Below are 20,217 nucleotides of genomic sequence, written 5' to 3'. Positions count from 1 at the left end.
AACGCACTTTGCTACAGGTTTCTTCATGAGGAAAGTCACTAACTCTGCAGCACCACATTATGCAATATCAGGGTGTCCGTGCATCCTTAAAAAGTCTTCAAAAGTCTAAATTACAATGCTGGTAAAATGGTGGTGAAATTGGTGCATTTCTATGTTAAAGCAACCGACAGTATGTTATAATAAAATAGTGACCGTAGCCACTACCTAACAAGAGGACCAATCATCTAAAACAACCAAAAACACCTGAGTGATTTGTTTGTTCGATTATGGTGTTATGTAGTTTTGGGGAAGACATTTTAATCAGAAGAGAAAGATGGCGGACCCTGCCACCTTTCTAGCTTCAAACTGGGGACCTACTTTTCGTCTGAGAACAGCTTGTTTATTCAGTTATGGAAAAGATAATATTTCTGAGTTTGTATTATTACCCCATTAATATTATACATATTAAAATCCTGAATTTGAATTTCTTCGCCAGAACTACATAGTGCTCCTTTAAAGGATAAGTACCGTTTTTTACAACCTGGACCTTATTTCTGGCAAAACATATGATCATTTACTCACCCAGATAACTTTGGTGTCATTCGGCGTCGTTCGGACGAAATTAGATCCAGTGTAGCGGCGATATATCCATATAATGGGAGAGACGGGGCAGCGACACACAGCCTCTATATAACGCATTATCTGCCACGAAACTAGTTAATTTCATCAATATTTTGTTATGATATGCTAGCGCTATTAGCCTCTGAGTCCGGGCTCGTCCGTTATCAACATCCGGGGTCAAACTAGCAGTAGCAGCTACAGGTAAACAAGCCGCGCTGTCGCGGGTGCGCGCGCAGCTCAGAGACGACATCTTCCAGGTCAGAGGTAGTAGATCAGCCTACAGACCCCGGATGTTGACAATAGACGAGCCCGGACTCAGAGGCTAATAGCGCTAGCATTTCATAACAAAATATTGATGAAATTAACTAGTTTCGTGGCAGATAATGCGTTATATAGAGGCTGTGTGTCGCTGCCCCGTCTCTCCCATTATATGGATATATCGCCGCTACACTGGATCTAATTTCGTCCGAACGACGCCGAATGACACCAAAGTTATCTGGGTGAGTAAATGACCATATGTTTTGCCAGAAATAAGGTCCAGGTTGTAAAAAACGGTACTTATCCTTTAAGGCTCAGAAATCTTAATCATAGTGTGTTGCATCTTTTAACTCTCAACTTCTTGAAAAATGTGTTTCAGTGCGCCGTTGTGTCACCCCTACCAGGGTGCCATGGTCCTCAGTTACACATGAGCTCTACTATGTGGTACATCATGCAAAGCATTCAAAGTAAATACTCCTTGTCCGAGCGGCTCATCCGCACCATCGCAGCCATCCGCTCATTCCCACATGACAATGTGGAGGATCTCATTCGTAAGGTAGGCCTGCTCATCTTCCAGTCCAACTTTAAATAAATACTATGTTGTACTGTCATCCCATTATATTGACATCATTATGTCCTGTATGCCAAAGGGAGCTGATGTGAACCGGATGCATGGCACGCTTAAGCCCCTGCACTGTGCCTGTATGGTCGCTGATGCTGACTGTGTGGAGCTGCTGCTGGAGAAGGGGGCGGAGGTATGTCATAGACAACTTCTACTTAACCATTTACCATAGCAGGGTTTTACATTAATTAACTACCTTCCAGACAGCCACCCTATTTTAAGAAAGTCAATCTGCAGGGCTCTGAAGCTTGTTTGCGGTAATCCATCAGTATTATTTTTGTCGAGATCTTTTTGGAACACTGCAGATGTTAGCAGTACAAGTTTCTTAATGTGTTCAATAAAAGAAAAAATGAATTTGGGGTTGACAAAAGACAAAAGTGGAAGACATACGATCTAAAAACATGCAACTGAAATTTAGAGATGATGACAATTTGATTGTTTTTTGTAGTAAAAGGTAACCATTTGACACCCAAATCTGTGGTCAGTGTATTGTTAACTCCTTAGCATGAGATTGCTCATGACATTACATTTCCTCATCAGGTGAATGCTTTGGATGGATATAACCGCACAGCACTGCATTATGCAGCGGAGAAGGATGAGAGCTGCGTGGAGCTGCTGTTGGAGTATGGGGCCCAGCCAAACGCCCTGGATGGCAACAAGGACACCCCACTTCACTGGGCTGCCTTCAAAGACAACCCAGAGTGTGTGAGGGCCCTGTTGGAGAGCGGGGCCTGTCCCAACGCACGGGACTACAACAATGACACACCTTTGAGTTGGGCAGCAATGAAGGGCAACCTGGAGAGTGTCAAAGTGCTATTAGACTACGGAGCCCAGGTCCATGTGACCAACCTGAAGGGCCAGACCCCTATATCCCGACTGGTGGCCCTGTTGGCCCGGGGCCTGGGCACTGAACAGGAGGAGGAGTGCCTGGAGCTGCTGTGCCGGGCAGCAGGGCGGTTTGAGATCCGACGGGCTGACGGCACCCTTCCCAGAGAGCTGAGTAAAGATCCACAACTGCTGGCGAGGCTGACCAACATGGTGGCTCAGGCTCCCACGCTTCGCTCTCTGGCACGCTGTGCTGTCCGCCAGAGTCTCGGAGTCCAGTTCCTCCCTACTGCTGTAAAAGAGCTTCCTTTACCAGAGACTATCAAAGACTATCTACTGCTGAGGGACTGAGGTGATGAAGCTATTGAGGACTCTCAGACCTCACTGGTGATTAGACAGTTTATTGCAGCATTTATTGGCAAGGAAGTGTCTCCATTGAATTATAGGATATTGTTTGACAGTGGCCCTCATCAATCAAACCTTCTTGCAATTGAATACCGATTTGTGCACCAGGAGAGACATACACACCAGTCTTTTTTTTTATTATCTACACAACATCTATATGAGCAGTGCAGAAGGGTACATTTGACAAGTGTCAGCTGTTGGATGAAGTCTCCACCAATGATGTGTTTATATTGTTTCATAGGAACATCTGCAAAATTATGCAGTTTTGGTAACTCAGGCCGAGCTTGTTCGAAAGTCTTGCCTCTCTTCTCATTTCTCAGTTTGCACATCCTTGATGCGTTTCCTCATCTCCTCTCCTCTCCTCAGTCCCTAACCCATGAGATGCAAAGGCTGATAGTTTATCATCATCTTAAATAACTTATGAATACAAAAGGAACATTTTTAGTCCTACTCCCACCATGATTTGTATATTCCAGCTGTGTGGTATGCCTGTTCATATGTCCTGCTGAGATCAATTTGCGGGTTACAGGCAGGAGGACGGAGGTGAGAGGCGACAAGGAAGCACAAAATGGAGAAATGAGAAGAGCCCTTGGTGCGAGTATAGAAAGAAACTATGACATCAGGGTTGTTGGGCTTATCATAGGAATTGACCCACGTGAAGCTTCTTGTTTCATCTGTTCACCAAGAGCCAAGTGCTTCTTTTAAATTAAACTCGGGCTTATCATTATTTTGAATGCAAAATTTACAATTTTGTATTGAATCTTACATTTTAAAACTTAAATATAATTTAAAAATGTTATGATTTGTCGCAGAAAACGAGGAAACAAGCTCACTGTAAGATTGGATTTAAATGTAAGATAGGTTTGTGAATGAGGGCTTAATGATGCAGGCTGTCCAGTAGGTTTGTCAGAAGATGCAGTTCTTGAAGTAGTGCTCAGGAACAAATTTTATGTAGTTCGTAAGATAGTTGGAGCGGCCATCTCTCTATTGATGACTGCCCTACAAATTCACAATGCATCAGTTATGAAATATTAAGGTGACGACAAAAAAAAGAAATAATAAAAAACACTGACCAGAAAGATGGGAACAGTTTTATTTGTTATGTAGAAGCTGGTCCACATAATTTGGCAGACACACTTACCTTCCTCTGAAAATGTTCAGTCAACATGCCTGCTGTCATTATTTATTTGGGCTTTATTTTAATGAATGTTGCAGTTGCCAATGAGGAATAAAATATTTTGTTTTTTATTACAATGGATGTTTTCAGTCTTAACTTGAAAAAGTTTCCAAGGGTGCTCCCTCATCCCAAATTTTGCAGCGTATGTTTAAAAAATTACTTTAAATTAAGTGTTGAAATATTAGACCCATGAAGTGGCATGATTACTAAGTTTTTGTCCATGAAAGATTCACTAAATGAGCTTGCAAAATGTATTTACATTTGTTATGGCGTCCGTCTAAAATCGGACCGTTTCTGTGCTTGATTTTGTTTGCTTGTTCTGCTGCTGTATAAGAATTAACCCCCTTAGATCACGTCTTGTGTACACCTGCAAAAGTGCTTTTCTTTTTCTTTGTCAACGTAATGAAAGTAAATGCCTTTATATTCCATTCATTTTTTTCCTCTGTCATTCATTGAGTTTAAACGGACAGCTTTAATGCATCTTGCAGTTCATAATGAAGTGTAAGCAATAAGCCGTGGTAGGCTGTGAAACTCTACTGAACCACTGTGTCACATTCAAATTACTGGCTCGACTCAGAGTAAGGGGTTTATTTGCATAGGTCTTTTTCAGAGCAGACATTTTGGCTTGTCACAGTAGGAAAAGCACATGTGTTACTAATAACATCCATGATGGCTCTGCTCTATGGAAGTGTCCCAGTAAGCTACAGCAAGCCTTGAAAACAAAGCAGCTTAATGGAACTCAGCCCTCATTTATTTTATTATTTACACCTGTGCTTATCTGCAACGTTTAATATACTGCAAATATTTTGAATACCAAATCAGTTATCAAGGCTCAACGCTTTTGACAAATGAAGTTTACATACACCTGTGAAGAACATCTAGATGTCAGTTCTTTATTAAAACTTAATTGTCTGTGACATGACAGGAACACCTGTTTGTCAAAGGAGAAGGTGCCTTTAAAGCACGGCTGCCCGCCACAGTGTTTGATTTGGCTCACCACATGTTTCTAGCAAGAAAAAAAATAAAAAAACAATAAAAGAAAATTATGATCCTCTGCTTATGCTGTTTTATTTTTTGTTTTAAGTAAAATGCTCTTTAAATAGGCCTATGTAGATCCCCTAATAAATCTTTTATAATCTGGGAATGACGTGCAGACTGACAACATGTGCAGGACTTGGAATCAAAGTACTGCAGAAGCCCTGAGAAGCAAATGAAAAATTAAGGAACTTGTAAAGATTATCCTGGCAAAACTTTTTTTTGGCCGGTTCTCAAGTCATAATCACAGGAGAGAAAACAGTTTAGATCAGACTTAGAAAATGGATCACCAGAATGTATTTGTTCCTCACCTGCCTCTCTGGGCTTCTGTATAGTACCATTTCACATCATGACAACACAACAGGTGTTTGCTTTTTGGTCCGTGGTCTACCGTTAAGATTCAGTTTTCACCCTCCAAGAGAAAAAGTTTGGCTTAGAAGGTTTTAATGTGGAAAATATACATCTTTTGCAGAAAGTCAGGAGGGGATCTTTGAATAATATACAACACTATCTGCTATGTCATTAAACTATACAACAGCATTAGCTTGGCAAGGAAAAGGCTGGATTACAATTGAACTCGTTAGTGATTAGCATTGAATACAGCTGTGATCACTCAGTGCCTGTGTAATTACAGTTTGCCTACAGTCATTAGATTGAATCACAGTCTTTACAATGAGAGGGCCTGAGGAGCTCAAATATGAGAAACTAACTTATAAATGTATTGTCAGGAATGTTACTCGGACAGAAATAATATAAGAGAGGACAATAAATACCAGCTAAGGAAAAGGAATTTTTGATCTGTTTTCACACCCAAAAAAGTTTTTATTTTGTAAAAACAGGGGCAACTTCAAGGGGAGAACTTTGGCTAAACATAGTGGTCGGGACAAAAGAGTCAGATGAAAAAATGTTTTCAACAGATGCGGTTTAAGGCAGTGTAATGTGGGGAATCATACGAGGACAGTGTAGATAATAAAAATAACAGCAAGGGAAGAAAAATGCATAATGGCAGATCATAATTAATTTTATCTCATCTGTTAGATAACATTTCTTCGTGCAATTTTTAACAAATCACTATGCAACTTTTTATAAACAGATGGAGCTTTTGATATGAGGAATAGCAGTTTGCAGAAGCTATCATGAGTTTATTTTGTACTTTAAAGCCATAAGTTTACATTTGTATTTGTAAATATTAGAGCAGACCAGGCTTGTATTTTGAGCGTTGGCACAAAAACAAAAAAAGCAGAGAAACCTATCTAGAAGTCCTACCTTTCCATAATATAGGACTACGTACCCAAAACTGTAACTACAAGAAACATACATATTGCACCTTTAAAAATGAATAGGGACAAATCAGCCATTGACAAAAGTGTGTCCCCAGCGTAAATGACAGGTATGGCTGACTGTATTTTTACTTGTGTCTCTTGAAGGAAGTAAGAGTGAACTTTCACACATTCAGTTCAGTTCTCAAGTTATCCACTCGGGGGCTCTCTAGGCTTGTCTCTGAATTCACTTTCACTGGCATGTAAAACAGCCTCTAAATGAAATGTTTAGTGCGATTTGTATATTAGAGGAAAATTGTGATGTTACGTAACAGTTGCAATGGATTACATCAGCTGCCTCGTCTTTAATACTCCATGCCATCTCAAGTTCAACCATTGCAGCCCATTTCTAATATTCTGGCCTATTGTTTCAGGCTCGTACGCCACAGCGCCTTGTTCTGCCACAGTCAGGACGTCCACTTCCAAGCAGAGAGAATAGGGTGAGAATATCAGGAAGGAAACCAAAGCAAGAGGGGAAAAGACCCCCCTTATTTTTACTGTTCATATGCTCATACAATAGTTTTGCACAATTTTATTTTTATTGTGGGAATTATGACACATCATTCAACAGTAATTCGAACAGGGATTTTATGAAAAGGAAATACATTTTCACAGCTGAAATAGAAAAAGAGAGAAATGTAACTACAGTCTGCCTCCATTTACATGTTTGTGACTCAGAAATAATGGGTTAAATCAAAGTTATTTATATAGCCCAATTTCAAGAAGCAAGTTTAGAAGAAAATGAGAACTTAAAAGATATGAAACTAAAAATAAAAAACTTTTAAAGGAAAAAAATAGAAACTTCAGGAAAAGCAATAGAGGAGGACATGTAAGATGACAAAATTATGGATATCATAGACTTACAGAAACAGATGGAGATGGAGACCTAAACTTACAGGATGATAAGCCTCAAAACAAACCTTTAATGTTTTGTTATATCCAGTCATATAACGGAAACAATATATTTCAGATGCACAATCAATGACTTGATAAAAGATGTTGCGCTGATAATGTCAGATTACCTGTGGGTCCAATTAGAGACACTTCTTAACATGACAACTTCTAATGAGCTTCTTAAGAAAAATGTCAACATCAATATACAATAGCTAAATCACTGTTTTTTAGGAGGCCATATGTGAGGGGTAACAGTCTAAAATATCACCCACCAATCCAATTAATAAAGATAATGCTGTCTTTGGTATCTGTATGAACAGCAGAAATCAACAATTTGCCAACTTTTAGTGCAATAATCAACTTTTTAATTGATGGATATAACATAGCATTTGATATTTTATACTTTACTTTCACTATATACGTCACTTTAGTTTTTACCTCAACACTAATATATTTTTCAACTTTATATGTGTTTATTTGGGTGCCTTTATGTTCTGTTTCTTGGTAGGCTGCTTACGTTTTTGCATTACATCTGTGATTACACAACAAATTAATTGCAGAACTGGCTGTAAAATGCTGTTAAAGTAAATCATTTGACATATTCAACTCCATGACCTGATTAGGAATATAGCCCATTATAGTAGCCTATTCAAATGTTGATAGTGAAAGAACAAGTGGTAATTTTTTTGAGGAAACAACTGCTTTATTTTTTATTATCCAGTGTGTAGGTAAATATTTACCTGTAGGTTCAAAAATATGTTAAATAGATATTAAAAATATTAAAAGTCAAAGACAACTTCCTCTGGCTGGAAACTTCTCTCCTCAACGTCTAGCCACGGCAATTCACGTAACATCTCGCGATGACTCGACGTCAAGGGGAGTGTCAAATTCCAAGAGAGAGGAGAGGAGAGGGGAGCCAGAGAGAGGGGCGCAAGGGTGAGTTTGTAAACACTTTATTACCCTTTAATTTCACCATAAATATGTCTACTACGCTAAACTACGACAAAGTAGCGGTCGGCGCGCCAGTTTCCTGTGTTTGTTAGTGTTAAAACTACGCGTCTATTTAATTGTCTAAACTGTTGTGGCAGCTCAAACGCTTCATTCGGGACCCACTGTCTCGCTTTGCACTCAAGTGTCAGTCCGCTAACCAACTAACTGCTAGCTTTTTTCTGCTTTTGTGATTTTTGTGCTGTTCGTAAAGCCTTCAAAAGACACCATTTCACTTCGGATGTAATTAAATAAGTGTTGCCGTGTGTTTGTTCGTTGTCATCGCTGGAAGTGGTAGTAGCGCTGTTATTACACTCATTTTGAATGTGCGTTCGGCCTGTTGTAAACGCTAGCCGCACCAGCTAGCCATTAGTTTTTTCGTGGATACAAAAAGTTGATTTCGGGTGTTTTAGCCAATAAGAATCAGCTAACCAGTGTTATTGACACGGTCCAAAGCGTCGTACGTATCAGATGCGGTTGACTGACGTGCTTTAAGCCAATTGCTGAGAAGAATAGGCGGTCTTGTTACGGGAAAAGGCAGGGCTAACTATGCCCGACCGTCGCCAGACGGCAACGAAGGCTAAAAAAGACAAACTTTTTCAAGCCAGTTAGCGTTGACTGGATGAGGAACTAAAGTTTGCACGACTTTGGATTTTCAGTTTGACACTGACCTTTTTCACATGCCTGAAAGCACACGATAAATATGTGCCTGCCTGTTTTTTTGGCGGTATATTATGCTGTAATGATAATCTGGGTCTGCATGGAGAGTCTCTGAGGAGCTCACAGTCTGAAGTAATAATGATATCCATAGTATTGCAATGTGAGCTGTTGAACGCCCCAGGATCCGCATCTCCATGCATGTCAACACGTTCATTAGGAATGTAGGTCATGTTTTTGGCAGAGTTGTACCTCATTCCATCACATAGAGTTACACCAGAGAAAAACTGCAGCCTGTTGTGTGCAATCAAACATCCTGGCCAGCTCAGAGTCATATATGAATTTGAATGGTTATACAACTTAAATATTATGTTTTTCTACTGAAACATAGTACATTACACATATGGTGAATCAGAGTCTGTCCATTTTATTATTGGTTTGTTCAATCAATATGTACTGCTACAGAACATTAAACATAATTGATTTACCAAAAATTATATCAGCCTCAGAAGATATGCAGACCCAAAACCTCAGGTGACCTAGACGGTTTCTTTTGAATTTATTGTTACATAATCAAAACCTCACAGCAAGCACTTACAAAATCTTTCCGACCGAGATTGAAATCGGCACAGTGTTTCTGATTTAATTTTAGAAAACTGCCCTGGGTCTGTCCCGTATTGTCCTGCATTGTGTGCTAGCTCGACATGGATTTAGCTTTTAGGCCTTGTTAGTTATGCAGACATGGATATAGGATTTCATTTGCTCCATTTACCAAATCTCGGGTTCACTTTGCTTACATAAGTACATATTGGCTGTTGCACACCCACAACCAGCTACAGCCGAGACCTCACCTGTGATCCTGCAGATATCCATGATCCGTCAATTGACCAATCACTGACCACATTTTTCTTTCTTTCGTTATTTCGCTCGCTTGCTCCCTGTCCTTTACTTTTTTTCTCTTTGTGGGGTCTCCCCTACCCTCTGGCAATTCAAGCCTCGGATTCCAGAGTCATGGCTGCGGCGCGAGCTATTAATACAGTTTGTTTAGTCAGTTTCCTAGCAGGCTGCATCAAACACTGGATGGCTGCGGCTGATTATAGCTGGGACTCGTTCCCCTACACCTGCTGAGTCGGAGAAATCCAAGTTAACAGTGGGACTTTGGCAGCAGCTCAATGAGAGGGACAGGAATTAGGGCACTTTGAGTGCTTCCATGTCACCTTGGACGAAAGAAGGCAAAAATAGGTGGACTTGATATCCACGCTGGTAATGAATATCAGTGATGGTGCATCAGGACTAACAGACTAATTTATCGTCTCTCACAGAGTTGGGCCTTTTACAGTGCGCAGTAAAACTTTACACTGTCAACTCGTTGATTAGTTTATTCTCAATGAGACACAACTGACAGTCAAAGTAGTAAATTAACAATTATTTTTGTTTACATGTGAATCTAGCAGATGTTTATAGATGGTAATACAGGTTTTTAAGATGTCCTTCAATATTGATATTCTTACCACAAAGCCAAGAAATAGATACATGAAGAAAAGTCCTTAACACATCTGTTTTAATCAAGTTGGGGCAGCTATGAAAACAAATGGTATTTTCCACCCCTGTCATGTAAAATTTATGGTGGAAATCCCACATTTCATGTTGGTGCCAGGCAGCCAAGTTAATGTCTAACATGTCTTTAGTAAGATGTAAACTCTGAAATCTGTTCCCACTCCTCACGCCAGATGTGTCCATTTCCCCCACACAGTCCACACCCTCGGTATAACGAGCTAGACGGAGTATCTCGTTTGCAGACACATCTCTGCCCAAATAGACTCAGTGGATTGGAAGCACTTTGCAATGGCCCTGGCACCAACCTGTTGCCTTTCTCCAGAGCATGGGAGGTCTGCTTCATCAGCTCTTTGATCTGCACACAGAGAGGGACAGGGATTTTGCTTGCAAACACGACGCAGACCCCTTTTCTTTCATGCAGACATGGAGTGGAGAGACACAACGGTAAGGCCTGTTGCAGGCCCGGCGTCATGGGAGAGCGTTGTATTCCAGCGCAAGGCTTCAGTAATCATGTGTTGGCTCAGGGGCAGCTGTCCTCGACGGAGGGAGGAGGGAGGAAAATATACTGACTTCAACATTGGGAAAACTTTCAGACATTTATGCCTTGCCAACATACTGAATAAGCTGTCCCACTCAATAATGTTAGACTACATGCTCAATCCATGGAGAAGGTGCAACAGAGGTGAATGTGGTCAGTAATATTAGAATACTAAAAATAACTAATGTCGCTTTCCAGTTTGTGGAATAGCTGAACATATAAAGTTGGATGAAGCATCGGGAGATTTTTTTTAAATGAACATGATTAAACAAGCCTTACAAACGAGTCAAAACAACACAGAAGTACAGAGGCTGTCATGTCATCATCGTCAAAGTAAAAGTTCATGAGGTGGATCACAAAAGACATCTAAGACCTGCATTTCGAAGGGTTAGTTTTAAATTATTAAGGTCGCTGCTCATGACTGCATTTTAGCGAAACATTCTTCACTATCACAAAAGTCAGTGGCTTTTGTTTATTGAAAGGTTTGTACTTGTTTACACAGCACGTTCCTTGATGCATGTTGGTAGTCGCTGTACTGTCAGTGGGACAGCATTGTGTAATAGCTGCCAGACGTCACTTTGGGCCAGCTGAGAGCGCTAAAACATTGATGTCCCTCATCTATCACCACCCCCTCCGATTCTCTGATTTAAATTCAATCACCAGTTTATTTTTCTAAACTTCCCGGTTTGTCTTCACATGGAGTGCTGTTCAGCTGGGTGGGGTGGTTTGGCGGAGCTGGGGATGAAGGAGGGGGGAGTTTGTGAGGAGTTATTCTCCTCAGTGGAGACGGCTGATAGAAGCAGTGAACCTCGCACAGCTTTACTTTATGTCAGTTCAGCTTCAGGCACAACATGCGGAGAAACCAAACATAACCATGTGCATATTTAACTCTTTGACAATACCATTACTAAGGAAGAGAGTTGTATGAAGTATTGCTGTTTCTAGTGCGTTCAACAATGCTATCCTTATGTTCCTCTTTTTTTTTACAAATCTCTAAATATTTATGATGAGTTAACAGGAACCCAGTAAAATCCTTCATATTATGATATTACAGAATAGGACTGTACAATGAAAATAACTGGAATTGCAGACATTATAAATATCTTACGTACCTCAGTATATTCTCATTGCAGTTTTAAATAAATAAATAATATGAATTTTATAAACTTAAAATAGAATAGCTGTAATCAGTCATCTCTCACCAGAGCCTCAACCAGCCTGTTAGTCCAGTGTCCACTCCATATGTCCAGAATCTGAAATTAGTCTTCCTGTCATTATTTGGGGCAATCATATCATATGAGCCATCATGAAAAAGAAACTATTATAAAAATGTCTTCCCAAAGCCCAAGATAATGCTCTCAAGTGTCTTGTTTTGTCCATGATACAAAGATATCAGTTTACTGTCATAGAGGAGGAAAGAAACCAGAAAATAATCACAATAAAAATGAAATTTAAGAAGCTGGAATCAGGATTTTTCCTTAAAAAATTACTCGAACGGATTAATCGATAATCAAAATAATTGCAGATTATTCAGATTCATAGTTGAAAATCAATCGATTTTTCAGCAGCTCTATAATGATCCATAATTAGATCTTTTTAGAGTTAAATGTGACAGTTTATTGTGTCACAGATTTCAGATCATTTTGTAAAGCTCTATTATAGCAGCAGCATTATTATGCACTATTATTTTCATAAATACTAAATATGCAAGTTCTCTTGGCAACCAGATACATCAATATAATATTTATATAATGATATAACTCAAAATATTTTTTGAAGTTAAAATGTAACGATTATAGTTTAAAGGTTGTCTTCTCTAGGACTTAAGCTGCAGTAAAGAGGTACAGTTGTTCTGTTCTAGCTGAATTAAATAAATAATGCCTCTACCTATTAATCATTTTTGCTTAGACACTGCATAACCTTGTCGGCATTCATTTACTGAACAAAAATGTCAAAAATTTGCTGGTACCAGCTTCTTAAATGTGAGGATTTACTGCTTTTCTTTGTCATTTATGACAGTAAATCAAGAGTCTTTGGGTTTTGGCGGAACAAAAGGAGCAATTTCAAGACGTCACTTTGGGCTCTGGGAATTTGTGATGAGCATTTTTCACAATTTTCTGATATTTTATAGACTAAACAACTAATCGACTGATTGTGAAAATAATCTGCAGATTAATGTAAAAATTAACTAATCGTTTGTTGCGCCCCTAATTGTCAGTAACGTTTAGTTTTCAGTCACTTGTGTCTTCATACAGAAAAAAAGCAAGTTGGAGTGAATTGGGACAACACAGTGATGTACAGTGTAGGGTCAGTGTGAATGCGCCCTTTTCAAGATATTTGTGCTGTGGATTCACATGAGAGCCCTCCTAAGGTGGATGGGGGATTGTGCTCAGATAGAAACAGCTGAGAGAGGGAGATGTTGAACGAGGGGTACAAGAAGGTAAAAGGTTGGGAGGTGCTTGAGAGGTGAGTAGAGGGAGTGGTAACAAGAGAAGGAGGGATTGGAAGTGAGGGGGGAAAATGAGACAGAAGGAGAGGGGGACGTCTTTGTGTGTACACGGTAGCCGTCGTCCTCTCTGGTAAGCGGCTCCTCATTGGCCGACCAGAATCCCCCCTGTGTGAAGGAAGTATCACCAGGGAAACTTCGTCTCGCTGCCTCTGTGCATGTTTTCCTCCTTGCCAGGGTTATTTTTAAATAGCATTCGGCTTCCTGCTCAGACTAAAGACTCACAAGCCACAGCATCCCTGTTTTGTTGTTTTCAGGATTTTGCCAGTTTACGGATCAAGAACAAGCCGCAGCAATGTTCTCCTCTTCTGCTCTCCCACAGTTACATTGCAAGCTCTTTGCAAAAATGGGGGACGACCGACCTTTTGTGTGCAATGCTCCTGGCTGTGGACAGGTAAGTCTCCTCACTCCTTATCCTGGTTTTCAGGTGTGTCTTATGTAGCTTATTTTTGCCTCTGTGTAAGTACTCTCCAGGAGTTCACTGTAACTACTTATTATCAAATGTATTTATTTTTAAAAAGCAAATGAATTGAAAGCGCTATTGTACCATTAAAGACGAGCTTTAAGTAAAACATACAAGATAGAACTTGATAAACCTGAAAAGTTTTCTGGTCTGTCTTCACACTTGGTCTCACTGCCAGAAAAAGATCCTGGCTGTGATTTATGCAACACTCCTAATGATCATCACTCAGATAGCATTCAAGCTAACATGCTGTCTTGTGAGACAATGCTGTCTCCTTTAGCAATGACTCACTGGAAGCTCCAGTGAGTAATCAGAGCACAGTTATTGTTTCAACCTGTCACTGTTGACTTCTAGCGCCTGCAGACACAGGTTTGAGCCATGGCAGTGACTCAGCTGAGTGCCAATAGTGCACTCACATGCCAGTAACGTGGTGTATTGTCGGGGCTTGGCCCGATATCACAGCAAATTAAAAGAAGCGTGTTCTAGGACTCGTGATTATTCAACACAGGAAATATCATGTCTGATGTTGTGCTCAATTAGCCGTCTGATGCTGTGTTCAGCTGGTTGTGATAGAACTAGTGCTGGATTTTCTCTCCTGGGGTCTGGAGGAAGAAAGTGTTTATGTGGTTAAGAAACATTTGTGATTCATGAGCCTTATTCTCTGATCAGAAGAGATCTGTTGTCCATGCGAGCCGCGGTTTGAACAACAGGCATGTACAGCAGTTAAACATGCGTGTGTTGGATGAATAAATGATGATGTGTTTGGCTGTTTTCTTCTCAGAACATTATGGACACCCAGGGATTCTTTCCCTGAACATTTGAACTTTCCTTTGACATGTTTCTGTGATGTAAATACTCTGCATATTTTATTTGTAGATGGCATTATTAATTTAGTTGGCAGTTAAGGGAACAGTAGCACATGGAAGCTTTTCAAGGCAAAGTGACGTTAATGACAGTGTGGGTCCACAGCTGTATATTTAAGTCTAATATTTGCTCTCTTTTAGCACTGTTTTGGTCTTTTGGTCTGCCTTAGGGAAATGTGTGGCTCTGTAGCTGCTAAATGTCCCACTGTGTTCATGAGCAAGTGCAAGTACTACTATAGCTGTAATCAGGGTTTATGAGAGCAAGGAGTACGGGTGGGTGATCTGGCCAAAAATCGAATATCATGATCTACTTTTTGAGATTGATACCAAAATGCATACTCACAATGTTGCATAAATGCTCCTTTTTTGGTCACAAGCTCGTCATCAGCCATGTTGCTAGCTATAACTCACATTGCATTGTTTACAATATGCCACCCAAGGAAGAGCCACTAATAAGTTGTCCAATCAGCATGGGCATGTAGTTGGCTACATCACTCTATTGGTTTGTTCATGTAGTGTGGATCTGCTCCTTAGTGAGGTTTTGTGATGTTTGGAAACAGAAGTAAGAGGACATTAGATACCATGATTGCTATGATTTGCCTGAGAAGTACATTATGGATGCTAGGCATTTCTTCTCATGATTATCCTGGCCTAAATAATTTCAATTCACAATATTACCCAATAATCATCCCATCCCTAGTGGATGCCCTCAAAATTGATCTAAATCTAAAATTGCACCCCTACTCCACGATGTTCATGTGACACCAAAACTGCTGTACAGCTGTGAGAAACAGCAGAGTCTGGTGATGTAGGCTTCACACTACAAGCAACCCCTTTCACATTACACACAGTCCATTGGTTATATTAAAATATTGATTAGTTATTAGGGCTTAGTGTAGCTTTAATGTTAAATGCAAGCAGCAGAACAAGAAGTTAACCTACACAGTTTTCTACTTTCTAAAATATGTAACTTTTGTATATAAAGGAACTATCTGATCAGAGAGAAAGCTAAGTACTCTGCGATATTGACCAGGCATCTGATTGGAAACTTTTGGTACTTGAAAGATTTTTTTAAATGCTAAACGACAACACATATAGAGTGAAGCAGAATACTTTAATATATACAAACTTTTTGTGAACTTGTGTCTATCTTTCCTCAATAAATTCTGATAATGGGCTTTGCAATGTTCTGGACTCATTGAAAATTCAACACAAGTCGTAATCAATCCTTCGCATCCAACACTGGCATCTAATTCTACAAATACTATATCACTTACAATGCTAGTGCAGCCTAATCTTGATCAACTGTGCAGAAACAAAAAACCTCCATTGCATTTAAACGTTGATTTAGAATTTGAATGTCAACGTTATCAATGAAACTTCAAACTATTCGGTACAGCCCTCCAGATTTCAATACTCTGGATATATTTTGGTTCAATAGTTATTTGTATCATCTTTGATTATATTTATTTGTGTATGTTTAGACAGGGAACATCCTTTATGTTACAAGCACCTTATGTCCAAATGTTGTTTTTACTGCTGCCCTTTAAAAGCAACAGTTGTCTACCAGGAAAGTCTGAATCATGCCTAATATAGAACGAGAATGATTGACTCCTGGCTTTGCGCAGGGTTTTCCTTTTACCACGTTAACAACAACAACAACAACAGCCCCCTGTTATATAATGCCCAGTATTTACTGTGTGGGGTGGGGTAATCCTAGCTGCCAGTATCTCATACAGGGAGATTAGTGGGAGATAGTTTCCTCTGCAAGACCCTGCCGCCTGTTTCAGAGGAAAGAGACAAATCAGACATGCAGTTGTATTGGTGATGCTGCCTGGTAGGGCTAAAAATAAGCCCCCTGACACTTGACTGTGTTTCCACTTCACTCTCACGACTGAACTCGCAACTGCAACGCAGTGCCCCAAAATAGGCTGCAGCGAATGGTGAATAGGCTGGTGCCAGAGCCAAGATTATTCCTCCTCCTCCGCCTCTGACTGATTCACCACCTCGCCACTTCTCCAAAGAAGAAGTGGCGTGTCTCAGACGGTGGCTGTTGGTGCTCTCTGAGTGCAGGACCTCCTGTAGCTTCCCCTGTGGATACCTGATAGGAAATAGCAGAACATAGAGCTTTACTGAGACACAGTTAACAGCATCTATGGTTCACACGTTGACAAGTTTGACATCTATGTGTTCTTACACTTACGTCTGGTTTGATGCATCAGCTCGTTTGCGTTTGGTATTTTTTTGTGCCAGTGGTTTTTATACTTCTTCAATTTGTTGACATTTTCAGCCATTGCTCATTCGCTGCATTTCTGGGCTGTTAAAGTTATTTCAGCTCTCTTCCATACAAGCCTCTTTCTATTTCTAGATAATTCTAGTTTGTGTCAAGATATTTGAGCCTGTGTCCTGTAGCTATAATGGGTGCTATAATACTGTTAAGGCACGAGGAATTGTACACCACAGATAGAGTTTTCTTTATGGTTTGTCACATAATGTGTACAGTATAGGCTGCATGTGCCGGGCTATCTCTCTAAGAGATTATCTGTCTGTGATTATGGAAATAAGATATCTGGGTTAAGGTACTATAGGTCACCAGGACAAATAGAAAATTACCCTGAGGCTACTTCATGTAATGTACTTACCTTTCCTATTTTCTTCTCCTTCACTTGTTCCAGAGGTTTACCAATGAGGACCACTTGGCTGTACACAAACACAAACATGAGATGACACTTAAATTTGGACCAGCCAGGACAGACTCTGTCATTATTGCAGGTACTGTTTGTCTACGTGACAAACACACAGCTTTACTTTGTCTCTTTTTCAAATATCCTCTACCAACGTTCAAATGAAGACTGTTTAGCATGCTCCAACGCTGTTAGCACAATCTCAAGAAAAGCAGCTCCAAGGAGACATTAATGACATGGTTTTCTATATTGAGTGCTAAGTGTGAACTAAGTGTGAAAGTGTTGCTTTGAATAGTTATCTCTGTTCATTCCCTTTTGCCAGACCAGACACCTACTCCCACCCGCTTCCTAAAGAACTGCGAGGAGGTTGGTCTGTTCAACGAGCTGGCCAGCTCCTTCGAACAAGACGAGGATGACAAGAGAGCAAAGACCTCTGTAAGAAAAGCCTAAGGGTGGTAATTTTGTCGGTGTTTTTCCTCTGGGTGTGTGTGTCTGTGTATGTCGTATTATTTTGTACAGAAACCAGTGGAATTTTCTGCAGACTCCACTGCAGTGATGAATTACTTTTTACTTCCTTATTTCTCACCTCAAGTGTTGATGTAATCAAAAATTAATGTTTGCAGAAATTCCAGCCATGTGCTCTTCGTCAATTTATCTCACTACTGCAACTGTTTGCTAAGAGGAGTTTTTTTTATTTTTTAAATATTTAACTTTTATCGCTGTTTATCGCACTAAAAATCGCCCTAGTGTTTTTTAAACTAATGCTGTGGTCATTTGGTTTATGTGATAGAAGCCATAGCTGCCCACTTCCCTTTTTTAATGCACTGTAGTCTATGTTCTCTTATCTGTAATAATTTGAGTGTGAACTGTCTGTCTCCTATCTCAGCTCCCTGCAGCTAACTCTGTAGCTTTGGACATGAGCCTGCAGACAACATCAGACGTGAAGGTGAAAAAAGAGGCACCCGTAGAGGTCGACTCCTCGCCACCAGACAGCCCTGAATCTATCTCTGGGATGTCAGACAGCAGCACAGAGTTTATTGTTAAAGGAAAGGTAGGACTGACACTGGGCAAGGGGGGGTCGCATAAGTTTAAAGAGAAGTGGGTGAAACCTTAAATGATGTAGAAAGAGTTTGGCCCATGATTTTGCAGTATTACATGGATGAATCTTGAGGAAGTGAATAATATTGTCGTTTCCTCAGAGTTGTTTTTACTCTTTTACATAACTTAGCTCTCTGCTGTTCTCCTAGGACACACCACCCAGGAGTTCAGCCCCCACCCCGACTATTGTGCGTCCAGGTTCCCTCCCACTACACTTGGGCTTTGATGCCCTTCAGCCCACCATGCCGTCACCCACCTCTGTCATCACACAGGCACCACCTTCCAATCGTACCAGTCTTAGGTAAGTAAAGTTCAGCATCTCGACCCTAATGTGCTACTTAAAAACAGGACAGAGAAATGTCCTGTTTTTAAGTAGCAACAGCAAATGTGTGTCTTTTCCAGAAATCATGACCCAATTACTCAAGATAATCCACAGCACTTGTTATGAGCTGTTTCATGTAGGAACTATTTTCTGTCTGTTATCACTGCACAGAAGGAAGCATGCATCTACTCTTGGATGATGCTCGTGGCAGTGTGGTGATGTAAAAAATAATGGCGTCCTCCTCGACTGAGCTGTAACATTACCTAGCTTAGTTAATTAGCGTCTCCTCCATGAGTAGATGCACAATTCCTTCTGTGCTGTGATGTAGATGGCCAGCATAGATGGATGAATAGCTAGGGGAAGAGGAAAAATATATATTTATGGGGGGTGAAATGTCCCTTTAAGTAGCTTTAAAGCTCTAAAAAATAACAAATTTTTCATGTGATATTGCAATATTACAGTATGATGATATCACGTGTATTACGTATCACATATCATGTACAGGATATCCGCTGGTTCCGACGCTATGTTGAACCAATATGATGTCTGTGTGAACATTTCAAAGCCAAGATGCCATCATGTTTTTCTGTGGTTGCACAAATTAAAATATGTTTGTTGTTTAGTGCATGTTTTGAAAATGTCCCCGGCATTAAACTGACATATGTTGTAACTCTTAAAAACATGTGTTTTCGACTTAAACCTGATATAAATGTCTGTGGGTTTGAACAGTGCTTGTATGCACAGCTTGGCCTAGTAATGATGGATGTAAGTGTGGATTTTATGGGTTTGAAGTGGATAATTTTCCTAAATAGAAATAGTTGCTATGTTACAGAAACTTGGGAGTTTATACAAACATGACTGAACCTCCTGTTTCTTTTGTTCCTCTGTTGTCTGTCTGTCTAGTTCGCCAACCAGCCACTATCCCATGATGATGCTTCCCTCTGGTCAGGCAGTGCCCGTGCTCCCTGGTCCAGTGCAGATGCCCTCTGTCATTAATGTAAGACAGACAAACAAATTCAATTTTATAACTAAGACGTTTGGTTCAAGTTGTTAATACACATGTTTTTTTGTGTCTTATCTGGTCTCCAGCTGGCCCGACCCATGTGCATGGTACCCAACATTCCTGGGATCCCCGGTCCTCCTCTGGGAGGTAGCAGCAGCGGCTCTAACTCGCCCTCTGGCTACAGCACCCACATAGAGGCCAAGATGGTCAGCATTAGATTAGCTCTCTATTTTTATCTCTTTATCTGTTCTTTTTGTCTCCATCTTCACCCTCCAGCTATCTTCTGCACTGGCTAAGTTTGTTCATCATATGACTTTTTCCCTGCTGTTGTTAATTTAACCCTTATACCTCGACAATACAATTGATACTGAAGCCATAATGCCGCAACGTACACAAGCTCTATG

At 40.3% G+C, this 20,217-nt stretch overlaps 1 protein-coding gene and 1 long non-coding RNA gene across 5 annotated transcripts in view; one reads left to right on the top strand and one right to left on the bottom strand.

Moving 5' to 3' along the window:
- The window catches only part of asb8 (ankyrin repeat and SOCS box containing 8), a 28,447-nt gene that overhangs the window by 1,371 nt on the left and 6,859 nt on the right, over nucleotides 1-20,217 (top strand). The window contains exons 2-10 of one of the 4 annotated variants that reach the window (XM_084365470.1): nucleotides 1,238-1,414; nucleotides 1,509-1,613; nucleotides 13,703-13,774; nucleotides 17,382-17,478; nucleotides 17,713-17,825; nucleotides 18,277-18,441; nucleotides 18,638-18,789; nucleotides 19,714-19,807; nucleotides 19,900-20,019. In XM_084365470.1, coding sequence (XP_084221596.1) covers nucleotides 1,286-1,414; nucleotides 1,509-1,613; nucleotides 13,703-13,774; nucleotides 17,382-17,478; nucleotides 17,713-17,825; nucleotides 18,277-18,441; nucleotides 18,638-18,789; nucleotides 19,714-19,807; nucleotides 19,900-20,019 — 1,047 coding nt within the window. In that variant the 5' untranslated portion in view covers nucleotides 1,238-1,285. Of the gene's footprint in view, nucleotides 1-1,237; nucleotides 1,415-1,508; nucleotides 1,614-2,020; nucleotides 4,320-8,005; nucleotides 8,072-13,637; nucleotides 13,775-17,381; nucleotides 17,479-17,712; nucleotides 17,826-18,276; nucleotides 18,442-18,637; nucleotides 18,790-19,713; nucleotides 19,808-19,899; nucleotides 20,020-20,217 lie in introns of those variants that run through there. The other 3 variants (XM_084365468.1, XM_084365467.1, XM_084365469.1) reach the window with 3 other exon arrangements.
- Nucleotides 4,142-5,408, bottom strand: LOC311264540. The gene is made up of 2 exons (XR_014623472.1): nucleotides 5,234-5,408; nucleotides 4,142-5,086 (listed from the first exon to the last, which is right to left on the bottom strand). It is a non-coding gene; the product is annotated as an uncharacterized lncRNA (long non-coding RNA).

The sequence above is a fragment of the Pagrus pagrus genome (genome assembly GCF_965226575.1).
Source record: "Pagrus pagrus genome assembly, chromosome: 11".
Taxonomy (NCBI): Eukaryota; Metazoa; Chordata; class Actinopteri; order Spariformes; family Sparidae; genus Pagrus; species Pagrus pagrus.
This window is presented reverse-complemented; position numbering and strand designations above follow the sequence as displayed.